Source organism: Scylla paramamosain, chromosome 20 (genome assembly GCF_035594125.1).
Source record: "Scylla paramamosain isolate STU-SP2022 chromosome 20, ASM3559412v1, whole genome shotgun sequence".
Taxonomy (NCBI): Eukaryota; Metazoa; Arthropoda; class Malacostraca; order Decapoda; family Portunidae; genus Scylla; species Scylla paramamosain.
In genome coordinates this window covers 12,428,995-12,451,494 of record NC_087170.1, presented here as the reverse complement: position 1 = coordinate 12,451,494, position 22,500 = coordinate 12,428,995, and the positions used below count along the sequence as shown (strand labels likewise).

At 44.5% G+C, this 22,500-nt stretch overlaps 1 protein-coding gene, 1 long non-coding RNA gene and 2 other non-coding genes across 5 annotated transcripts in view; 3 read left to right on the top strand and 1 right to left on the bottom strand.

Annotated features, from left to right (window-relative positions):
• The window catches only part of LOC135110340 (uncharacterized), a 49,398-nt gene extending 32,915 nt beyond the window's left edge, over positions 1–16,483 (top strand). Inside the window, exon 3 of the long non-coding RNA XR_010273201.1 lies at positions 16,351–16,483. This is a non-coding gene — a long non-coding RNA (uncharacterized LOC135110340). The remainder of the gene's footprint in view (positions 1–16,350) is intronic.
• Positions 7,852–7,924, top strand: Trnar-ccu (transfer RNA arginine (anticodon CCU)). Its single transcript has one exon. It is a non-coding gene; the product is annotated as a tRNA-Arg (tRNA).
• On the top strand, positions 8,519–8,591 carry Trnar-ccu (transfer RNA arginine (anticodon CCU)). The gene has a single exon. It is a non-coding gene; the product is annotated as a tRNA-Arg (tRNA).
• The window catches only part of LOC135110339 (uncharacterized), a 10,279-nt gene continuing 4,235 nt past the window's right edge, over positions 16,457–22,500 (bottom strand). The window contains exons 4-10 of one of the 2 annotated variants that reach the window (XM_064022583.1): positions 21,838–22,500; positions 21,199–21,462; positions 20,392–20,615; positions 19,991–20,183; positions 19,437–19,520; positions 18,928–19,044; positions 16,457–18,054 (exon numbers count right to left, since the gene is read on the bottom strand). The exon at positions 21,838–22,500 is cut by the window's right edge and continues 52 nt beyond it. In XM_064022583.1, coding sequence (XP_063878653.1) covers positions 17,954–18,054; positions 18,928–19,044; positions 19,437–19,520; positions 19,991–20,183; positions 20,392–20,615; positions 21,199–21,462; positions 21,838–22,500 — 1,646 coding nt within the window. In that variant the 3' untranslated portion in view covers positions 16,457–17,953. The remainder of the gene's footprint in view (positions 18,055–18,927; positions 19,045–19,436; positions 19,521–19,990; positions 20,184–20,391; positions 20,616–21,198; positions 21,463–21,837) is intronic. The other variant, XM_064022584.1, reaches the window with a different exon arrangement.

The window sequence follows — 22,500 nt, the reverse complement described above, 5'->3', positions numbered from 1 at the left end:
ATGTATCTGTGTAATTTGCTTCTCTGGGGCTCTGCATGTGTGGTCTGGTTTGGCACATTAGGACGAGGTAGTGTCTGTATTTTGTGTGTTTTTTTTGTTTTGTTTTTTTGTTTTTTCGTGTGTTTTCTGTCTGGTTTACGTGTGTTGGGGTTCTCATGGCACAGTGGATAGAGTGGTGGACTTGGAAGTACTGGGTGTTGGACGCCTGTGTTCGAATCCCCTTAACTATTAGATAAGTAGGTAAAGAATGAAATAAAGAATGTGTGTGTGTTTGTTTTGTGTCTAAGTTTGTTCATCTGTAAGTTTGTTTATCTGTTACTTTTTTATGTTCTTGTTTTTTTGTGTGTGTGTTTGTTTGTCTGTGATTCCATATGTCTGTCTGTTTGTTTGTTTATGTCTTTTGTTTTATCTTTAAGTTCGTCTGTTTGTGTCTGTTTTTGTGTCTATCGGTCCATCTCCTTCTGTCTCTTTCTTTTTGCAACCTTCCTGTCTATCTCTGTTTTGTTTCCGCTTATTTATCTGTTTTTCTTTATCTATCAGTCTGTTTCTGTCTGTTTATCATTCTCTCCAAATCTGTTTGTTTGTCTGTTTATACGCAAGTCTGCCTGTCTGTGTTTCTGTCTCTCTGTCTGTTTGCCTGTGTATCTGTAAATCTATCTGTCTGTCTGTCTGTCTGTCTGTCTGTCTGTCTGTCTGTCTGTCTGTCTGTCTGTCTGTCTCTCTCTCTCTCTCTCTCTCTCTCTCTCTCTCTCTCTCTCTCTCTCTCTCTCTCTCTCTCTCTCTCTCTCTCTCTCTCTCTCTCTCTCTCTCTCTCTGGCTGTTATTTACATCCTCTCTGGCACTGTAAAATTTTTTGTCACTGTATATGTAACATAGTCTCACCCTTCTCTCTCTCTCTCTCTCTCTCTCTCTCTCTCTCTCTCTCTCTCTCTCTCTCTCTCTCTCTCTCTCTCTCTCTCTCTCTCTCTCTGTCTCCCTGGCACTGCAGCTGTAACTCTTGTCACTGCTGATAAATGTGTCTTTGTATCTATGGCACTGTAAAGTAGACTTGGCACTGTGCCTTGAAATTTTCTCTGTAGGAGAGAGAGAGAGAGAGAGAGAGAGAGAGAGAGAGAGAGAGAGAGAGAGAGAGAGAGAGAGAGAGAGAGAGAGAGAGAGAGAAATGATTATATAACCTTAAATCCACCACCACTAACACCAGTACTACCACCACCACCACCACCACCACCACCACCACCACCACCACCACTATGTTACTGCTAGTATTACTACTACTACTACTACTACTACTATTAAGACCCCAAGTGCCCTTTGCATACCTAGACGAACCGAGGCACTAGACCACGAGAGAGAGAGAGAGAGAGAGAGAGAGAGAGAGAGAGAGAGAGAGAGAGAGAGAGAGAGAGAGAGAGAGAGAGAGAGGTTCTCCCGTGCCCAATTAGCTTAAGAATGAGGGCGTGGGATGGGGCGTGGTATGGGCGTGGAGAATGGGCTGCCCCTTCCCCTCATCCCTTCCCCTCTCCCCCTTTCCCCCTTCCCCCTTCCCCATTAATCTGAGAGTCACAGGGCGTGTGGCATCCGTGGCCGTCCACATGTGTGTGCAACGTGTGTGTGTGTGTGTGTGTGTGTGTGTGTGTGTGTGTGTGTGTGTGTGTGTGTGTGTGTGTGTGTGTGTGTGCGGTCAATAAAACATCCATCTGTCTGTCTGTCTGTCTCTCTGTCTGTCTGTCTGTTTGTCTGTCTGTCTATTTATCTATCTGTCTTTCTATCTATCTCTATTCATTTATCTATCTGTCTGTCTGTCTCTCTGTCTCTATCTGTCAGGGCCTTTCTGTCTGTCTGTCTGTTTATCTATCTATTAATATTTTTACCTTTTTATATATATATATGTGTGTGTGTGTGTGTGTGTGTGTGTGTGTGTGTGTGTGTGTGTGTGTGTGTGTGTGTGTGTTTATCCGTGATTGCTTCTCTTTCTCTCTCTCTCTCTCTCTCTCTCTCTCTCTCTCTCTCTCTCTCTCTCTCTCTCTCTCTCTCTCTCTCTCTCTCTCTCTCTCTCTCTCTCTCTCTCTCTCTCTCTCTCTCTCTCTCTCTCTCATTCACACCCTCCCTCCTCCGTCCTTTTCCTCTTCTCCCCTTTCACTTCCCCTCTCGTTATGCTGCGGTTGCCTCCTTTGTGCCTTGCTAACGAGCCGAGACTCTCTCTCTCTCTCTCTCTCTCTCTCTCTCTCTCTCTCTCTCTCTCTCTCTCTCTCTCTCTCTCTCTCTCTGGATGTGATTTTCATTTTGTTAAGGTATATTATCTACTACTACTACTACTACTACTACTACTACTACTACTACTACTACTACTACTACTACTACTACTACTACTACTACTACTACTGGAATGTCACGTGACCTGTAATTAAGTTTAAGAGGGGAGTGAAATAAACTTAAATCCTACGTGAGGAGAAGGGGAGAGGGGAAGTTTGGAGGGGAAGGAAGGGGAGGAGGAGGTGGAGAGGAGATTTTTATGGGGGATGTAAGTATTGGACTTATTTTACATTCTCCCAGCATTATCACCTTTCTTTCTTCCTCCCCTTTCATTCCCTTCCCCCTTTCCTCCCCTTCCCATTTACCTTTCCCTTCCTACAGGTGCTTCTAATCCACCCTTTCTCCCCTCTCCTCCCCTCCCCACCACCATCACCACCACCACCACCACCACCACCACCACCACCACCACCACCACCACTACCACTACCACCACCATCACTACATAACACCTTACATCTCACTTTTCCTCCACACACATCTTACTTTCTTTCCTCCTCCTCCTCCTCCTCCCTCCCTCCCTCCCTCCCTCCCTCCCTCCCTCCCTCCCTCCCTTTCTCCCTCCCTCCCTCCCTCCCTCCCTCCCTCCCTCCTCCTCCTCCTCCTCCTCCTCCTCCTCCTCCTCCTCCTCCTCCTCCTCCTCCTCCTCCTCCTCCTCCTCCTCCTCCTCCTCCTCCTCCTCCTCCTCCTCCTCCTGTGTGTCCATCAGAGTGTTTGTATCGGAAACTGTGGGTGGTCTGTACCTCTCCTCCTCCTCCTCCTCCTCCTCCTCCTCCTCCTCCTCCTCCTCCTCCTCCTCCTCCTCCTCTTCCTCCTCCCTCTGTTTCTCTCCCTCCTTTTTCCATCCTTCCTCTCCCCTTGGCAGCAGGTGTGTGTGTGTGTGTGTGTGTGTGTTCTAGTCGAGTTGGTGCGCGCGCACACACACACACACACACACACACACACACACACACACACACACACACACACACACACACACACACACACACACACACCATTTCCTCTCATTACATTCCACATTTTCAAAAGCCTCTTCCGCCTCTTAGTCTCACTCTCCCCTCTCTCTCTCTCTCTCTCTCTCTCTCTCTCTCTCTCTCTCTCTCTCTCTCCCCTCACCCCGCACCTTGACCCTGACACGTGTGAGGTCACTTTAGACTTCCCCTCTTCCCCTCACCCCATTGCTGTCTTCCCTTTGACCAACAGAAGGAGAAGGAACCAAGAGGCTGTTTTATTGTTATTATTATTATTATTATTATTATTATTATTATTATTATTATTATTATTATTATTATTATTATTATTATTATTATCATTATTACTACTACTACTACTACTACTACTACTACTACTACTACTACTACTACTACTACTACTACTACTACTACTACTACTACTGCAGGGTAAGTCAGAAGCATTTTATCTCAATTGGCAATAGTAGTAGTAGTAGTAGTAGTAGGATGAGGTGCCGTCTCTCATTCTCCCTCCTCAGATCTGCCCTCCTGTGTCTCAGGGGGACAAGGCATTCCACTCCCATACCTGCAGACTTAGGAGGCCTCGACTGCGAGGCTACAGTGGTGGAGAGTGGCATAAGAGTAGATAGAGTAGAGGTAGAATGAATTTATAGTTAACAACTAATGTGTATATTATAGAGTATTAGATATGGTTGGATGCCACAGTCATTAGCGGGAGCTGGGGCTAATGACCTCCAAGTAATGGAGCCCCTAATTGACATATCAATAAACATGGGGTGGAGGTATTATTCTTTGTAGTAGAAAAAAAAAAAAAGTAGTAGTAGTAGTAGTAGTAGTAAGAGTAGTAGTAGTAGAGGTACCTAACATCACTTTACTCACCTCTACAACCACTCCTACCTTCTCTTCCCCCGCTTTCCCCCCTTCCCCTTACCCCTCCGCCTCCTCCCCTTTCCCCAGCGTGACCTCGACCCGCCGCCAATTGACCCTGAGTTGACCTGTTATGAGGTGGGCACGATTTATGGTCACGCGGGTCACAGTGGCTCCCCCTTTGAGGCACCGCGGAGGTTGGGGGGTGAGGGTGGTGGTAGTGGAGGTGGTGGTGATAGCACTTGTAGCAATGGTAGTTGTAGTGGTGGTGGTAGTAGTAGTAGTAGTAGTAGTAGCAGTAGTAATAGTAGGAGGAGGAGGAGGAGGAGTAAAAATCTGATTAATCATTAATTCTGATTGTTTACTGTATCACAGAGAGAGAGAGAGAGAGAGAGAGAGAGAGAGAGAGAGAGAGAGAGAGAGAGAGAGAGAGAGAGAGAGAGAGAGAATTCAGGCTGCATTTACCTTCACTTCATTTAGCCGTTATTAATTTTTTCCCTTCCATTCCCTTCCCTTCTCTCTTCCCTTCCCCTCCCTCTCCTCCTTCCCCTCCCTCCCCTGCTCGACAAATCACCTGAGACAGATGGTCAGCTCCCCTCCCCCCAACTGAACTAACCTGACCCCCCCACTTGACCCCTCATCCCCTCCTTCCCCTTCTCCATTCCCTTTCTTTCCTCTCTCTCCTCTCCCTCCTCCATTTCCCCCTCAAATTCTTCTTCCTCTCCTCCATCGCACGTGACCAAGCATCAGGTATCCTCCTCCTCCTCCTCCTCTCATTAATAAATAAATATATTTCTTTCCATTTTGATTAAGAATGATTAATCTCTCTCTCTCTCTCTCTCTCTCTCTCTCTCTCTCTCTCTCTCTCTCTCTCTCTCTCTCTCTCTCTCTCTCTCTCTCAAGGTTAGGTCAATGTTATGTGTGTGTGTGTGTGTGTGTGTGTGTGTGTGTGTGTGTGTGTGTGTGTGTGTGTGTGTGTGTGTGTGTGTGTGTGTGTGTGTGTGTGTGTGTGCGCGCGCTATAAAGGAAAGAATTGATATGTAAAAAAATATTAAAATGGAAGACAGAAAAAAAGAAAAAAATATATATAGATAGATATACTGACAAAAAGAATAAAAGAAAAATGAAATTCTTTGTGTCCCTAAAACCGGAGATAGAAAACGGAGAATAGGATCGAAATCTTTCACAATGGAGGCTGCAAATTAACAATGAACGGCAAATTAACCTCAAAGTGACATTCTTATCCCCAACAATTGGCAACAAAATAAAAATAGTAAAAAAAATCCGAAATTCCTATTGGTGCAAGGCTCCAGTGACGTGGCGATTTGTTACTGGTCAAAGGAAAACGTGTCAACCAATCACGGAACGAGTTGGCGGTGCGTTACAGTGGTGGTTCGGTTCGGTGGTCCGGTGGTTCGGTTCGTCTCTCGTCCGTGAAGCGAGACAGATGCGAGGGACGGGAGTGAGGCAGAGGGAAGGCGAGGGTTCGAGACTTGGCAGGTCTAGACAGCGAGACATCGAGACAATAGTTCAGGGATTGGATGGATGGGTGGATGGAAGGTCGTTATTGAAGGATTCTCTCTCTCTCTCTCTCTCTCTCTCTCTCTCTCTCTCTCTTTGTGATATATTTATAAACGTGTAGATAAAAATAACAGATGAAACATATAATTAAAAATAATAATAAAAAATTACACACACACACACACACACACACACACACACACACACACATATATATATATATATATATATATATATATATATATATATATATATATATATATATATATATATATATATATATATATATATATATAAACTCAGAGAGAGAGATAGAGACAGAGAAAAATGGACAGACATTAGCCAATATACCCAATTTGTCACGTTACAAAAAGGAAAAAAAGAAAAAAGAAAGAAAGAAAGAGAAAGATCGATCACTTTTTCCCTCTTTAAGACAGGCCACGACCACCTTCACTCCACCATGCCTCCCTCCAGTGTAACGGTACTGTGGCGGAGGTAGAGAAACATGAAAATAAAGATATAAATGAATGCGGCGCATGGTTAAAGGGAAACGTAACAGCATTATTGGATATGGACAGCAACACAAATATTTCATCCATTTCTTTACGGTGGTGGAGGTATAAAAAAGATGAAAATAAAGATATAGATAAATGAATGACTGGTTAAAAAGAAAACATCTCAATGAATATGGACTAGAAATAAAGGGTTACAAATATACTAGCGTTTATTACCTCCGTTGGCACTCTTCAAAAACCCTGACAACAGATATTCAGTTCAACATCTTTCACTGCTAACTATGATTGTACGTACGGCACATGAATTTTAGCATCTCACCCATTATTTATTTATTTATTTATCTATTCATTCTTTACGTCTGCAGCCATCCTGTAGCTACACTGTAGAAATAAGACAATCTGGCCTTGATAGGAGAGTGCGAGAAAAACACAAACAAATGTAGCCACACTCATCTATTTCTTAACATCCATAAAACTCACTATATCTTCTTCACCTTGCCTCCTGTGTCAGTCTTTTCTTGCTTCTCTGTCTTACATCTCCTGTGTCTTTCATTCTTTATAGTTCGGTGGCAGTTCTATGGACCATTCTGAAACACATCTGACCGCACCACCACTACATTAACAGGCTCTAGCTGAAATTACAGTTTTTAAGGCTTTAAGTGTTTACCGGTTCACTAATACAAATTTCTACATTATTAACAGCAGAAACACTCTTGAGATACCGGCTAATTACCTGTGTGGCTTTTGAAAATAGTTGTGGTGACAGGGCAAAGCGTTACTGAATGTGGATCTCTCAGTCTCTTTGATTCCCTAGATCTTCACCCATCAATCACTTTTTGGTCTCTTTTACTAAGTTTCATATCTTTTGTCTGTTCTGTTCTCCCATAACCACGAAGCACGAGGGAATTTGGTCATAAAAGTACAAAGAAAAACTCTTAGAAATTAACAATATTTCAACTATTCAGGCACTCAGATATGAACTAGACACATCCATGCTTCACTCCACTTTCATATTGACCTACTGAATGGAAATATAAAAAGTAGGATAAAAGCAATGAAGAATAAGATTATATATATATATATATATATATATATATATATATATATATATATATATATATATATATATATATATATATATATATATATATATATATATATATATATATATATATATATATATATATATATATATATATAAAGACTAAACTCCCTCCCTTTAATTTATTGTATATATATATATATATATATATATATATATATATATATATATATATATATATATATATATATATATATATATATATATATATATATATATATATATATATATATATATATATATATAAGAAATTAAAGGGAGGGAGTTTAGTCTTTCTTTGTGTGAGGACACTGGCCAAGGGCATCAAAAGAGAGAAAGAAAAAAAAACCCACTGAGATGCCAGTCTGCAAAAAAAAAAAAAAAAAAAAAAGCTGGAGTGGGAGTATAGAGCGAAAAATGAGAAAAAACACCTAAAAACTAGTGACATTTAACCCGTCCAGGCATTCAGACATGAACCAGACACATTCATCCTTCGCTCCTCATATATATTGACCTACTGAATGAATAATAGTTAATAATATTGAAGGAAATACCCACAATTTGGCTGTCTTCACAGTAGCTACTCGCCCCTGTGGCCCAATGGATAAGGCATTGGCCTCCTAAGCCAAGGATTGTGGGTTCGAGTCCCACCAGGGGTTGTGCCTCATTTTAGTTCACTCTCCGCGCTGCTGTACTTTGTATGTGTGTGTGTGTGTGCGTGCTCGCGTGCGTACCGATGTTCCAGTCTATTGTGTACATGTTTCGTTTTTCATTGTACGCCACCACCACCACCGCCGCCGCCGCAGCCAGTGTGGGTGAAGTATTGATTCCGTGTGTGTGCGTATGTGTGTGATGCATGCGTCTCTCTCTCTCTCTCTCTCTCTCTCTCTCTCTCTCTCTCTGTTGGTTCTCTTTCTATATTTTTTTCTTGCCTTCTTTCCTTGCATTCTGTTAAGCCTCTTCCTCATCTTTCTTCTCTCGAGTGTTAGTCACACACACACACACACACACAGAGAGAGAGAGAGAGAGAGAGAGAGAGAGAGAGAGAGAGAGAGAGAGAGAGAGAGAGAGAGAATTTCCGCACACGTTCGTTCGCATCCTACGGTCTCTCACACGCTCTGTTCTTGAAATAAAGACTTCGTTTTGTAAATAGCAAACTAATAATGATAACAAGAGATTATCATAAACATACATTACACAATTAACTTTTGTAACAAGATATTATACTTTTTTGAAGTACGATTGAGCGTGGAGCCCCTGTGGCCTAATGGATAAGGCATTGGCCTCCTAAGCCAGGGATTGGGGGTTCGAGTCCCCCCAGGGGTTGAATTTTTATTAATTGCCACTGATTTTTTGTGCATGGGCTGGTGTTGCAGAGTAGCACAGGGACACAGGGAAGGTAAATGAAACAAGGAAACACCGGTTTTAACCATGTGTGAAACTGTTACTTCCTAAATCTCGTTTAGTTTTCACCAGTGAAACGTTTAAAAATATTTGTAATATAACTACTATGGGGGTTAGATGTTTATTGATTCAGATTGATTTTTTGTACATGGGTTGATGTAGCAGAGAGGCGCAAAGACACTGGGAAGGTAAAGGGAGCAAGGAAACACGTGTGACTGACTGAGTGGAGATCTTTGTAAGGTGTAATATTACACTCTCTCTCTCTCTCTCTCTCTCTCTCTCTCTCTCTCTCTCTCTCTCTCTCTCTCTCGGAAAAGTGTAAAAAAAAAAAAAAAGCTCTCTGGTTGGGTGGGTGGGTCAGTGGGGGGGGCATTGGGGAGTCGAGTGTTGGGGACAGCCTCTACCCACCCAGCCACCCCTGTGAACCGGTCACTTCAAAGAAAACGTGAAAGGTGTTTGTACTTTTACCACGCCGCCCACTGTGTTAGTAGTAGTAATAGTAGTGGTGGTGGTAGTAGTGGTAGTTGTTGTAGTAATAGTGCTGGTGGTAGTGGTGGTAGTGGTGATAAAAATAAGGTTAACAACACTAACTAAATAGATAAATAAATAGTTAAATAAATAGCTTACCAACTAAATAACTAAGTAAATAAGTAAATAGCAACAATAATAAATCAACTTACCTTTAAAAAGATAAAATTAAATTGAAAGTTTCATGAACGTAAATTTCACGCTAATTGGACCACTTCCTCCCAGGTAGAGGGAAGGTGAAATATAACTCCTTCCCTCCCCCCTCCTTCTCTTCCTCCCTTCTCCTCCACCCCTCCACTTCTTCCCTAAAGCCTCCCTAACCTACCCCTTTTCTTCCACTATGTCTCCTCAATTATTCCCTTATTTCTTCCGTTTCCTTCATTTCTCTTTTTTTTCTCATTCTATCTTGATTCTCTTATGTTTATTCTTATCCTTCTTTTTCTCTTTATTCCAATATGTAACTCCTTCTACTCCCTCTCATTCCTTTTGTCTTCGTCATTTTCCTCCTCCTTGGCTCCTTTCTTCGTATTTCTCCTACTTGTATTTTCTTTCTCCACATCGTTTTTCTCTTCTCTCATCTGTTAGTTCCCTGACTCTACTTCTTCTTTCATTCCTTTCCAACCTTTTCTCCGCATTATAACCATCTTTCTTTCCTCATTTCCCTCCCCTAGTTTTCTTCGTCTTCTATCTGTCCCCTCTTTGCATCCTCACAATTTCTTTTCTATTTCTTTCTCTCCCTCCTCTCCTCCTTCACTATTCTTCCCTTCTTACCTTTCCTCTTCTTACCTTCTCTCCCTTTTCTTCCTTTACCTTCACCTTTTCGATTCCTCTTCCTACTCTTCCTCCTTTCCTCCTTCGCTATTTTCCCTTTCATCTTCTTTCCTTCATCACACACATTCCTTCCCTCCTTCCTTCTTCAACACCCTCACCCGCTTACCCTTCCCCACCTCACTACCCCCCACCTCTCCTTACCATGTCCCTCTAACCCCTCCCAGCTCACCTTACCTTACCTTACCTTTCCTCCCTCACCTTAATCTTTACCTGGTCAGACACGTGCCAAGTGAACCACATGTGCCCCGAAAACAGTCGAATTTATAACATTTTGACGCCCCTCTGGCCTGTCTACCCCTCCCTCCTCCTCCTCTCCTCCTCTCCCTCCCTCCCTCCTCTCTCCTACTCCTCGTAACATCTGTTGACCGAGACCCTTGAGGGAAAATAGGAAGAAAAAGAGTAATGACAAACAAGGGTGATAATTTCGCTCGCATTTTTGTTCTCAATCGGTGTCTGTTTGTGTTTGAGTGTTAATGGTGTGTGTGTGTGTGTGTGTGTGTGTGTGTGTGTGTGTGTGTGTGTGTGTGTTTTGCAGAATTTACAGAATTGGAGGTCACCCAGCTCAATTAATTTCTTTCGTCTATATTTTTATTTATGTTGTACACTATTACATTTGCTACTGCTATCAGTGCTGGTGCTTCTATTCTACTTCTTCTTCTTCTTCTTCTTCTTCTTCTTCTTCTTCTTCTTCTTCTTCTTCTTCTTCTTCTTCTTCTTTTCTCCTTTTTCCTTATTATTATTATTATTATTATTATTATTATTATTATTATTATTATTATTATTCACTTCTCATCTTCCTCCTCATCATCATTTTCAGACTAAGAAAAAGAGGAGCAAAGATTACCAGCGTTTACCACAAAAACTGTACCTCAGTTTTCGTTTTCTTCAATGACTTTGGTAGCCACCGTTCTCTCTTTTCCTTCCCCCCTCCCCACCCAGCTATATACGAGTATGTATGTGTGTGTGTGTGTGTGTGTGTGTGTGTGTTCCTGTGCGCGCGTGTCCGTTTCTGTGTGTGTGTGTGTGTGTATGTGTGTGTGTGTGTGTGTGTGTGTGTGTGTGTGCGCAGCCACATCGGCCCTCACTGTGGTCCGTCTTGGCTAGACTTGGACAGCGGCACATAAATAGGAAGGAGGTAAACAAGTAAACACGGACAAACGCACGCACATTCTCCTCTCCCTTCTCACACACAAACATACGCACACACACACACACAGTACTCTCACCATCTATCTTCACGTGCGCGCGCGCGCTCGTGTGTGTGTGTGTGTGTGTGTGTGTGTGTGTGTGTGTGTGTGTGTGTGTGTGTGTACTACAGAGCATCCATCATCAGATCGAGTAATAGAGAAAAAAAAAGAAAAATAATATTATTTTTGATAACCATTCTATTTTTCATTTCTCTCTCTCTCTCTCTCTCTCTCTCTCTCTCTCTCTCTCTCTCTCTCTCTCTCTCTCTCTCTCTCTCTCTCTCTCTCTCTCTCTCTATCTCTCTCTCTCATCATTTCCTTCTCATCTCCATCATTCTTACCCCTTATTCTCTCCCTCATGCTCTTATGTAAAGTAAATAAGCAGGTATTGAGAGAGAGAGAGAGAGAGAGAGAGAGAGAGAGAGAGAGAGAGAGAGAGAGAGTACTTTCCTCAGCTGTCCACCGGGAGATGACATCACTTCCCAATATTTACTCTTACATTTTAATTATTTCCCTTCACTGTGGAGAATATAAGTTTGCTTTTCTTCCATTCGCTATTCATTCATTTGGTGTAGAACGAATAGAGTGCATGGGAACAACCTAATAAACGAAGGGAGGAGAAGAAAAGCTGATAAAAAACAAACATTCCAGTCATCGATAGCTTCTCTTCTTCCTTCCTTCTCTCCCTCTCTCCCCTCCACCTCTCCACCACCTCTCCTACTCTCTCTCCCTACCTCTCCTACCCATTCTTCCCGTCCTCTCTTTCTCCCTCACTTTGTCACCCCCCCTCCGTTCCCCCCTCCACATCTCCCCCACATCCTCCTCCTCTGTTCCCTCCCCCCCCACAATAATACAACCACATCCGGCGGTGGCCTGTCTGCCCGAGTGGACTTTCTTGCCTACAGTAACAACAGGAAGACATAAGCGGCGGTGTTGTGTTGACTTATCGGTGAGTGGTGTGTGGTGGTGGTGATGGTGGTGGGGAATAAATAGGTGAAGAGTGTGCGTGTCTATGTTAGGAAATGAGGATGAGGGAAATGAAGTAGATTAAAAGGAGAACCAGTGAAAAGGAAGAATTATAGATGAAATAGGGAGGAAGGAAGGAAGGAAGGAAGGAAACGAGGTATATTGAAAGGAGAGAAATGAGTGAAAAGGAAGTAGAAAGCTGAAAGAATAGAGATATTTATGTAAAGTAGGAAAATTTGAAAATAAAATACATAATTGGAAGGTGTAAAGTAGATAGATAAATGAGTAAGATTAAAAAAAAAAGAGAGAGGAAGGAATTAATAGGAAGCAGAATGATAAAAAAAGACAAAATATGTATAAAGTAGAAAAAAAAATAATAAAATCGACAACATAATGATGCAAAGTGGATAGCTGAACACAACAGACAGGTGAACAAGTGGACAATAGTGGATGAGGCTAACGGGACTTCAGCATTAACCTTTCAACTACCCATGGAAGGGAGAGCAGGGAAGGGCGGGGGCAGATAGAGAGAGGGAGGGAGAGGGGATGTGTGTGTGTGTGTGTGTGTGTGTGTGTGTGTGTTACTTTGGTTCTTGGTGTTTGTTCTTCTCTTCTTGTGTGTTTAGCGGTTGCTTCGTGACTATTTGAGAGAGAGAGAGAGAGAGAGAGAGAGAGAGAGAGAGAGAGAGAGAGAGAGAGAGAGAGAGAGAGAGAGAGAGAGAGAGAGAACTAGAAACTTAAGAAAAGGGAGGACGAAAGGATGGAAAAATAGAAAGAGAAGTAGGAAAAGAGATAGAAAGAAAATTAGAATAAGTAAAAAAGTAAATAAGACGAAAAAGAAAAAAGGTAGGATATAAAGAAAAGGAGAGAGAAAGATAGGAAAGAAAGAAAAGTTAAGAAGACATGTATACATCTACCCATCCACCTATTTCACCTGCTGCTACCCATCTCCCCATTACACCCACGTGAGTCTCTCTAGGTGGGGTGCCAGGTGTAGCGGCCGTACAAGGTAAAGGGGGGGAGGGGGAGGGGAGCGGGGTGGTCTTCTCAACATCTGAATTTATGAAGTCCTCTTGAGTTGCTCGCGTTGAGTCTCCACTTTCGCGGTGTGTCGCGTACGTAACCCGTGAATGCCACACACACACACACACACACACACACACACACACACACACACTCTCTCTCTCTCTCTCTCTCTCTCTTTCTCTCGGAGGAACTTAGCTATAATCGGTCTGTTATTCCTTTCTTATTCTCCTTTTTTCTTCTTTCTCGTCCTTTTTGTGGTTATTTTCGCTTCTCTTGCCTTAGTGTTATATATTCTTTCCCCATATATTGTTCGTTTAAGGAAGAAAATTACGTCTTATTTTGTTTTCTTTACTACTACCTATTTCTCTCTCTCATCTCTCGCCTCTAACAGATCCTCTCCGTTCTCTGTCTATGCGATGCTGTTTTACCAGGGGTGACTTAGCTAAGGTGTGTATCTCATGTGCTGTTCCTCCTCCACCTCCATCGTTTCCTTATTAAGTTACTTTGTGATGGACACCCCCCCCCACACACACACACACATACCACACACACACACACACACACACACACACACACACACACACACACACACACACACACACCGATATTAGTTAGTGGTAGTGATTGTGTTCATTGCATGCCTGTTTGTCACTTAGTCGTGCATGCCTTCCTCATGTTTGCCGCCAGTACTTCACTTCAAGCACTTCTGAATCAAGTCTATAGCGAGTGAAGATGAAAACGCACAGTTCTGTAGCGGAGAGACAGTTAATGTTTGTTTGTCTGTACTGAGCGACACACGCTTCTCTTCTGTTTAGGTCAGGAGAGATGCATTAGCGCTACTGAATGAGTGGCCTAATGGCTCGGGTTATGGCACTACTCATCACCTCCACTACAGTCCTCTTTAATCTCCTCCCGTGACCCAGTAATGCAAGGCAGGGGAGGGACGGATGCCGCGACCACCTACAGCTTGATACTCCACCAGCGAGCTCGTGTGGGACTCCTGGCGGGGGCGACAGCGAGGAATGGCGAGGAAAGGCGGGAGGGAGGCAAGGGACGCGAGGACCAAAGTGTCCCTACACTCAAGGACTTGTGATGTCCAGGCGTTGTTTGAAGTCTTCGCCGCTATCTCGCAGCAGCATCCGCGTGCGGCACTGCTCAGTGCTCCCTGGGGCGCCCTGTCCACGCAGTGCCGCCAGAGGGCCAGATGGGGCGTGGTCGAGTGCCTGGTGTACAGTACTCTCGCCAGACAGCTTCCACCGGCCGCCATCTGATCAGCAGTGCCCGGTAAACTAGCGCCTCCCAAGGACGCCCTGCTGATGCCACGTCATGCCACCTATGGGCTGAGGGGCCGAGGTCAGCGCCTCTGCCCTGCTAACCTTGATATTGGCAGCAAAAGGCAGGGAATATGGCGGCGATAAAGGCTGCTCAGCACCTGCCGCCAGCCAGTACATGTACTCTTCATCCCCTACGCGACAGGACAACATAAGCCACCGGTGATCCCCAGAAGTACTTTGACCTCAATCTCCAGAGTACTCTTCGTCCCCAGGAACCTCCAGCTGCTGGGTCCGCCGCTGTGGGGGCGGGGGGGTGAGAAACGCATCTGGCATCCAGCACCCCACGGGGACTGACGCACACATGTACGCACACGCAGGCACGTGCTGCTTGCCTGAATGTAAGAGTAAAGCACTCCATTTTCTTCCAACAAGCGAATCGGGGCTAGTGTTTGTTCGTTACGCAACCGGCGCCACGCAGCGATGTATGGGCGAGGGCGGGAGGGAGAGCAGGAGGCAAGGGGCGGAGCCAGTTAGGCAAGGGAAAAGAGAGAGAGAGCGAGGGGAGAGAGAGGAGGAACAGGAGGAGAGGAAGGAGGAGGCGGGGAGAGGAGAGGAAGGAGTTGTGAGTACTGTAAGTAGTAGACAGAAAGGAAGGCGAGGCAGGACTGGGGCTGTCAAGCTACCCCGATGACAGAAGTCCATAACTGGCGTTGTCGCTGACAGTACCTATCTCCCCACGCGCCAACCCCCCCACACCGAACACGCCGGGGAGACCATAGGGGGGGTATCGATGCTAAATCCTTCTTTTTTAATTAATTTCGGCTAATAGCCCTTTCTCATCTCCCAAACATCACCCGGACACTTTCAAGAAGGAACCCGAGGCAGTTAAAGCTGAAACACTGTCAAATGAGGCGACCAGAAGACAATTTTGAGTGGCGATAGATGAAACTCGGGTCGCTAATGCCATCTCTTGGACCTATGAGGGAGCACCATACTCTACTACACGAACTGGGGGGAGTTCCTAGGTGTTGCTGGGATCTGGTGGGAAGTTACTGGTATATAGAAAGTACTGGATGCGAGAGAAACCTATAAATAGAGAAAATAAGGCTTAAACAGCGTTAGTGAAGTGAGATGTAGGGAGGCTACGTTATGTAACAACCGATCAGCGAGTGGTTGGTGTTGCCAGGGTGGGGAAGGAAGGGAGGAGGAAAGGGAGGGAGGATGCGTGCTAGGAGAGAGTTCGTAGGGTACACAGGGAGAGGTGAGATCAAAGGAGAGTTGGAATAAGGCAATGTAACGCTACTGAATTAAGAACTAGGGATTAGAGTAGGTTTGTGAGAGTATTAGAGTGACTGGGCGTTGTTTAAATGACCCTTTGGTTTAGAAAATAGATGGGGAGTTAAGAAGAGCGACACTCTCTCTCCTCTCCCCCGTCCCCTGTGTTCCCACCCCCTCCATCTTCCCATTTTCATCTCATTTGCTCCTCCTCCTGCCCCTCCTGCTCCTCCTCCTTCACGTTCACGTAGTACTGTAACCTGCTCAAGTGAAAATTATCTATGTTATCTATAATCTATGTAATCTTCTCGCTTTTAGAGTTTGTATTTTACCTTTTTTATTCTTCTACTCCATTTTAGAGTAATGTAAAAGTCTCTCTCTCTCTCTCTCTCTCTCTCTCTCTCTCTCTCTCTCTCTCTCTCTCTCTCTCTCTCTCTCTCTCTCTCTCTCATCCGCCTGCCCATATCGTTGTTGATGTTTCAAATGATTGTTAGTGGGTGTGTGTGATTCTACTACTACTACTACTACTACTACTACTACTACTACTACTACTACTGTCGTTGCACTGATCCTTCTTCCTCTTTTCCTCCTTAGCGTAGTGATCGGCCGAGGACGACCTGCAGCAGCGAGGACGATTCCATCCTCACACCAACTATCCCAAAATAACAATTCTGTAAGTACTGAGTCCATAGACACTTGGTACATTTTATTCATTTTTATTCATCTCACTTAAAAAAATATTCAATACATACATACATACATACATACATACATGCTACTCAGATTGACTCGTTCATACTTACGCATTCATACATTAAGTCATGGCCGCTGAACAGTAGCTAGGTATACATTGAATAAGGAAGCAGTCTGTGTCTTCTTCCTCCTCTCTCCTCAGGCTGGTGGAGAGAAGGAGTCAAGAGGAAAGAGGCACAGAGGAGTCATACTTTTTTTTAGCCTCCTGTCAATGTCCCGTCTGTCTGTCCATTTTCAGAGGTAAACATTTCTATTAATATTTTTTCCTTGAGATAGACAGCTTAACTCCACTTCTTTAGTCACCCATTCGTCACACATACAATCTTGCCGCTCGTGTCACGCTGGCACGCCCCGCCTTGGTGAGTGTTGTGGATTAGATCAACCGACTCAAAGCACTTCTTGTGTCTCTGTCTCGGGAAACGAATAACATTGAAGAGAATAAGTAGAGGAAATTAATAATGGGTGGATTGTCTTATTTACTTCACGTTGCAGTGAGGATAAGTTTTCCTGGATTACGTCATTCATTCATTCATTTCATTTCATTTCATTTCATTTAGTTGCATCTCTTATATCTTCTTTGCTTCTTCCTTTGTGTTCTTACTTCCCTCTTAAAAAAAATGTCAGAGGATTGTTCTTTGTATGCTATGAGTGGAAGGGAAACGTTGAGATTATAATATAAACTTTTTTTTGTTTTTGTTCGTTTTTTTTCTTTTTTTTTTTTTTTAGTGGGGAGCAACAGGTTTTTTTTTCTCCCATATATTTCTCCTTTGCCGGTCTCCTTCGTTGACAACAACAACAATAATAATAATAATAATAATAATAATAATAATAATAATAATAATAATAATGGTACTGAATGGGTCACGAGGGAAGGATTCGAGCCAACTGTCTATACCTGTCTACCTGTCTAAAACCTACGGGCAACTGTCTATCTTAAGAGCACCCCACCACTAATGACAACTCACGTCAACAACATTTCCAAGATATCATTTTTACGTTTACCTGTAAATTACATCACACTCGCCTCAGGTACAGCTAAAGTTTACTCAAGTGAGGGGCGTTATCTTTTACCTGTCACTACCTGTCCTCCAGCCCTGTTACATACGGTAATCAGCTCACTTTTATCTAATCTCCCTTCTAAGCTGAGGGATGAACGATGGGGCTTCATAGCACGGGGAACGAACGGACGGAGAGACGAAAGATAACGAAAGATAATGAAAGACAGTACAGAACATATATATACAAACGAATAAACGAGTGAAAAACGCGTATTCTAGTCTTGGGAATCGTTGACGAACACAGAGAGACGAGAAGAGTGGTAAAACAGCCTCAGTATGCTCGGTAAAACGCAAAAAAATTGTGATCTCTCTCTCGTGTCTCGCTGCCCAAGATGAAATGCGCGGGTAGGTGTATACATAGGTAAGGCTCCGTTTTCTGTTCACGGCTAGGTTGGCGTGAGTAGCGGGGACTGCAGTACGTGGAGCACCCCATTGGAGGCTGTGATGTCCGCGTAGGTGATGAGCACGCCGTTCACTGTGATCTTATCTGGGAAGAGCCGAGAGGGAGGGTGAGTTAAGATGTACTGGTGAAATCAGAAATGGAGAAGGAGAGGAGGTGAATATAATAAATGAGATTAAGGATGAATGTATTTGCTGGTAAAGTAAAAAAAAAAAAAAAAAAAGCAATTGTGATAGTCGAGAGAGGAGATAGTTGTGATGTACTGGTGGACTAAGAGATGAGGAAAGGTGAATAGAAAAGGCAAGTGAAGGTTTAAGAGTGAGGATGAGACATGTTCTTGTAAATAAGCAAAAAAAGAAGCCCAGATGGAAAAGAAAGGTTTGAATAATGGATAAACAAGGTGATAATAGGATATACACTTGTAATAAGAGAAGAATATAAAAAATAATAATATGGCCAAATGTAAGAAAATAAAGTTAAACGAAGATTGCATTTGTTGAAGACTTAACAAAAAAATGCCTATTGGAAAACTAAAAGAAAAATACTGATATTGATAAGAAAACAAGAACAAAAGTAGATTAAAAAAAAAGAATGCATGACTCTAAATGTACGAGAAAAAGATAAATACTACATCCGTAAAAACAAAACCGTAATAGTAATAATACGAACAAAAAAAAAAAGAAAAAACGAAAACCGGATACCAATGCAAAAAATAATAATAAAAATAATAAACAAATAAAATAAAAATAATATCTAACCTAAAAAAACAGTCGCAGGAATAAGGAATGTAATTTTTTATCCCCTCCCCCCCTCTCTCTCTCTCTCTCTCTCTCTCTCTCTCTCTCTCTCTCTCTCTCTCTCTCTCTCTCTCTCTCTCTCTCTCTCTCTCTCTCTCTCACAATCACACGAGTAAGGAATGAATTTTTTATCCCTCCCTCCCTCTCCCTCCCCTTCCCTCACCTTGGCTGGGAGACACGTTGGTGGAGAGGGTGTGGTTGGTGATGGAGATGAGTGGCCACGTGTTGGAGAACCCGGAGGTATACCAGGCGTCCTCCACCACGTGTGAGCGGACCCAAGCTGCAGGTGGTGGTGGGGAAGGATAGAACGATTAGGATGAAAGCAGTGGTGCTTGTGTAAGGGTTGAGTTGCAGGGGGGAGGAGGAGGATGAGGAGTAGCAGGAGGATAAGGAGGAGGAGGAGTAAAGGTAAGAGGATAAGTTGACTAATTAAAGAAAGGTGTGGTGGTTGCAAGAGGAGGATGAGGAGAAGGAAGTAGAAGAACAAGAACAAGAAAACAAGAAAACAAAAACAGGAACAAGAACAAGAACAAGAAAAAGAAAAGAGAAAAGAATAATATAAAGAAGAAGAAATTAAAGAAAAGTGAGATTTCTCTTTTTTTTACATAACATAGAAGTAAAATTTATACTACTACTACTACTACTACTACTGCTACTACTACTACTACTCACCGTCTAGTTGTTCTGTGTCTCTAGGCAGGGAAGTATTGTACATAGCAGCGTCGGAAGGCACGAAGAGAGTGAGAGGACCAGAACCTGGAGAGAGAGAGAGAGAGAGAGAGAGAGAGAGAGAGAGAGAGAGAGAGAGAGAGAGAGAGAGAGAGAGAGAGAGAGAAATATGAACTCTCAACAAACCCAACATAACACATAATACATTCATTCACTTTATACAAATCACCAACACTAACCTTTAATATTTACCTCTCCTACGAATCCAGCATCAGATATCCATTGAGCCAAGCACTTAACCAACTAGCCACTTCTTTCTTCCTACACTCAACACAACGCCACATCAACAAACATCTATACGCTTAGAAACAATGGCAGCTGCAAATCACACGTTCTCTCTCCTCTGTACTATCTAATTCTTCTCCTACAATAGTTTACTAGTATGTCTTCTCTTGATAAAGGAAAAAGGTATGATTCGCACCAGGACTGCCACGTTTAGGCCTGATTAATTCCTGCACCTTCCTTTATTTTTGTATCTAAACCCTTCCCTTTGTTACCTGAGAGAAGGCGGTAGAGAGAGGGACGTCTTGCCACCAGGGCGGCGAAGATCGTGAGGATGGGCGAGAGGGACAGAGTGGTGGGCAGGTCACCATAGGGCGGGTACAGCACGCGATCCAACACATGCACTACCCCATTGCTCGCCCGCTGGTCCAAGGCGGTGACCACGCTGCCGCCCGCCACCCACCGCTGCTGAAGGGGTGAAGGGGTGAAGGGGCAGGGAAGAGGAGGAGGGGGAAGGGGAAGAGATAAAGGAGAGATGGAAGGATAGAGGAATGGAAAAGGTTAGATTGAGTTTGTTCAAATTTAGATAGTGGGGTTATCTCTCTCTCTCTCTCTCTCTCTCTCTCTCTCTCTCTCTCTCTCTCTCTCTCTCTCTCTCTCTCTCTCTCTGGCTCACCGCTGCTGGACCGTCGGTATAGTAGGAGAGGAGGAGGGAGTGTCCGGCGTGCAGGGTGGGGATGCGGAGTCCGGGGGTGAAGGAGGAGTGGCTGAGGCGGCCCGGGGCGAGGTGGTAGGACACAAGGCGGCGGAGGAAGGGCCCCTGGGATACGATCTGTCTGAAGGCATCTCTGGGAATGGCGGTGAGGGCTTCGTCACTAGGGGCAAACACTGTCCATGGGCCTAGAGAGAGAGAGAGAGAGAGAGAGAGAGAGAGAGAAGGAGAGGGAGAAGAGAAAGTAGGTGATGTTAGGACAAGATGTTATGTTGATGTTATGTCTTGTACTTTCTCTTATTATCATTCTCTCGTAACTTTCTCTTTTGTCCATCCTGCTATTTTTTTTTTTTTTTTCTGTTTGTTCTTTCCTTCTATTTACTTTCTTCTGTCTGTCCTGTCTCTACTCCTTCCTTTCTTCTCTATTTTGACCCTTTTCTTCCTCCACATCACCCTTCTCATCTTCATCTTCCGTTTCTCCCCTCCTTTTTTTCCTCCCCTCCTCTTTTTTCCTCCCCTTTGTTTCCTTTCCTAACTTTCTTCTTTGCTACGCCATCCATTTCTTCCCATCCTCTCTTACTCCCTCCCATCTTTACACATTTCTTTATTACACGACCCTTCCTTGCTACACCATCCTCTTTTACACATCCTCCCTCATTTTCTCCCGTTCCTTAACCCTTGTCTTTGCCACACGACCCTTCTGCTATCCATCCTCTATCACTTTTTTCTCCTCCTCCTCCTCCTCCTCCTCCTCCTCCTCCTCCTGCGTACCGTCGAGGCTGAGAACGAAGGAAAGGTCAGCTCTCTCCACCATTCGCGAAAACAGCGTCAGATTAAGGTGCTTCAGAAGTCCCACTACGTCTACTCGTCGCCGCTCGCTCTCCGTCAGCGCCCCCGGAGGTCTCCACACCGTCACGCCCTGGGGCACCACCGGGATAGGCCGCGCGGACCCCTGGGGGAGGCTCACGGGTGCTGGGGACTGCCTGGTGTCATCCTGCTGGCTCTTTGTGGCTCCTAGGGGCACTTTAACGTATGCTGGTGGGATAGGGAAGGAGGAGGAGGAGGAAAAGGAGGAGGAGCAGAAGGAAAAGTTGGAGGAGGAGAAGGAGATACAGGAGGAGGAGGAGGAGGAGGAGGAGGAGGAGGAGGGGGAAGAGGAGAACGGTTATTAGTTTAGTTTGGTGACACACACACACACACACACACACACACACACACACACACACACACACACACACACACACACACACACACACACACACACACACACACACACACACACACACACACACACATTTTCTCTCTCTCTCTCTCTCTCTCTCTCTCTCTCTCTCTCTCTCTCTCTCTCTCTCTCTCTCTCTCTCTCTCTCTCTCTCTCTCTCTCTCTCTCTCTCTCTCACACACACATACCTGTGCTGATGGCATTACCACGGTGGCTGACATGCACCTGCTCCTTCGCTGCCTCTTGCTGCTGCCTGAAAGTGCTCGCCGCCACCACCTCGTTCTCGTCTTGCCTGATGCGAACCCCGGACTGCGACCCAAGGATACTCAAGGCCTGGCTTGGGGGGAGGGACCTGATGATGGCGTGCGGCGCGGGCAGGGACACGGGCCGCCCTCCGCAGTCCACTAGTTTCAAGAGTTCCAGGAGCTGTTGATGACCTGAAGGCGTCATTAACTTGGCAACAGGAGGCTGAGGGATGATTTCTGGAATGCCATCCGTGCGTAGGAGGCGTGGAGGAGACGTAGTAGTTGTAGAAGTAGTGGTAGTAGGTGCAGGAGTCAGCCTACTCTTGATATCCTCCCTAAACGAAGGATTTTTCTGAGTGTCAACAGAACTCTTAGCTGGGATGAAGGAGAGAAACGCATCTTGTCGCGGTGTCTCGTATAACCCGCTAACTGTCGGGGGTGAAGGAGGGGAGGGAGGGGGAACGGGGAGTGGGGGAATGACAGGAGGGATTTGCAGGGATGTGGGCGCCTCGGTGTGGGCCAGCAGGGGTATGGGCAGGCTGGTGGGGTCTGTGCCAACATCAGATTCTGGCAGCACGTCCACTATGAGATGCACCACGCCGTTGT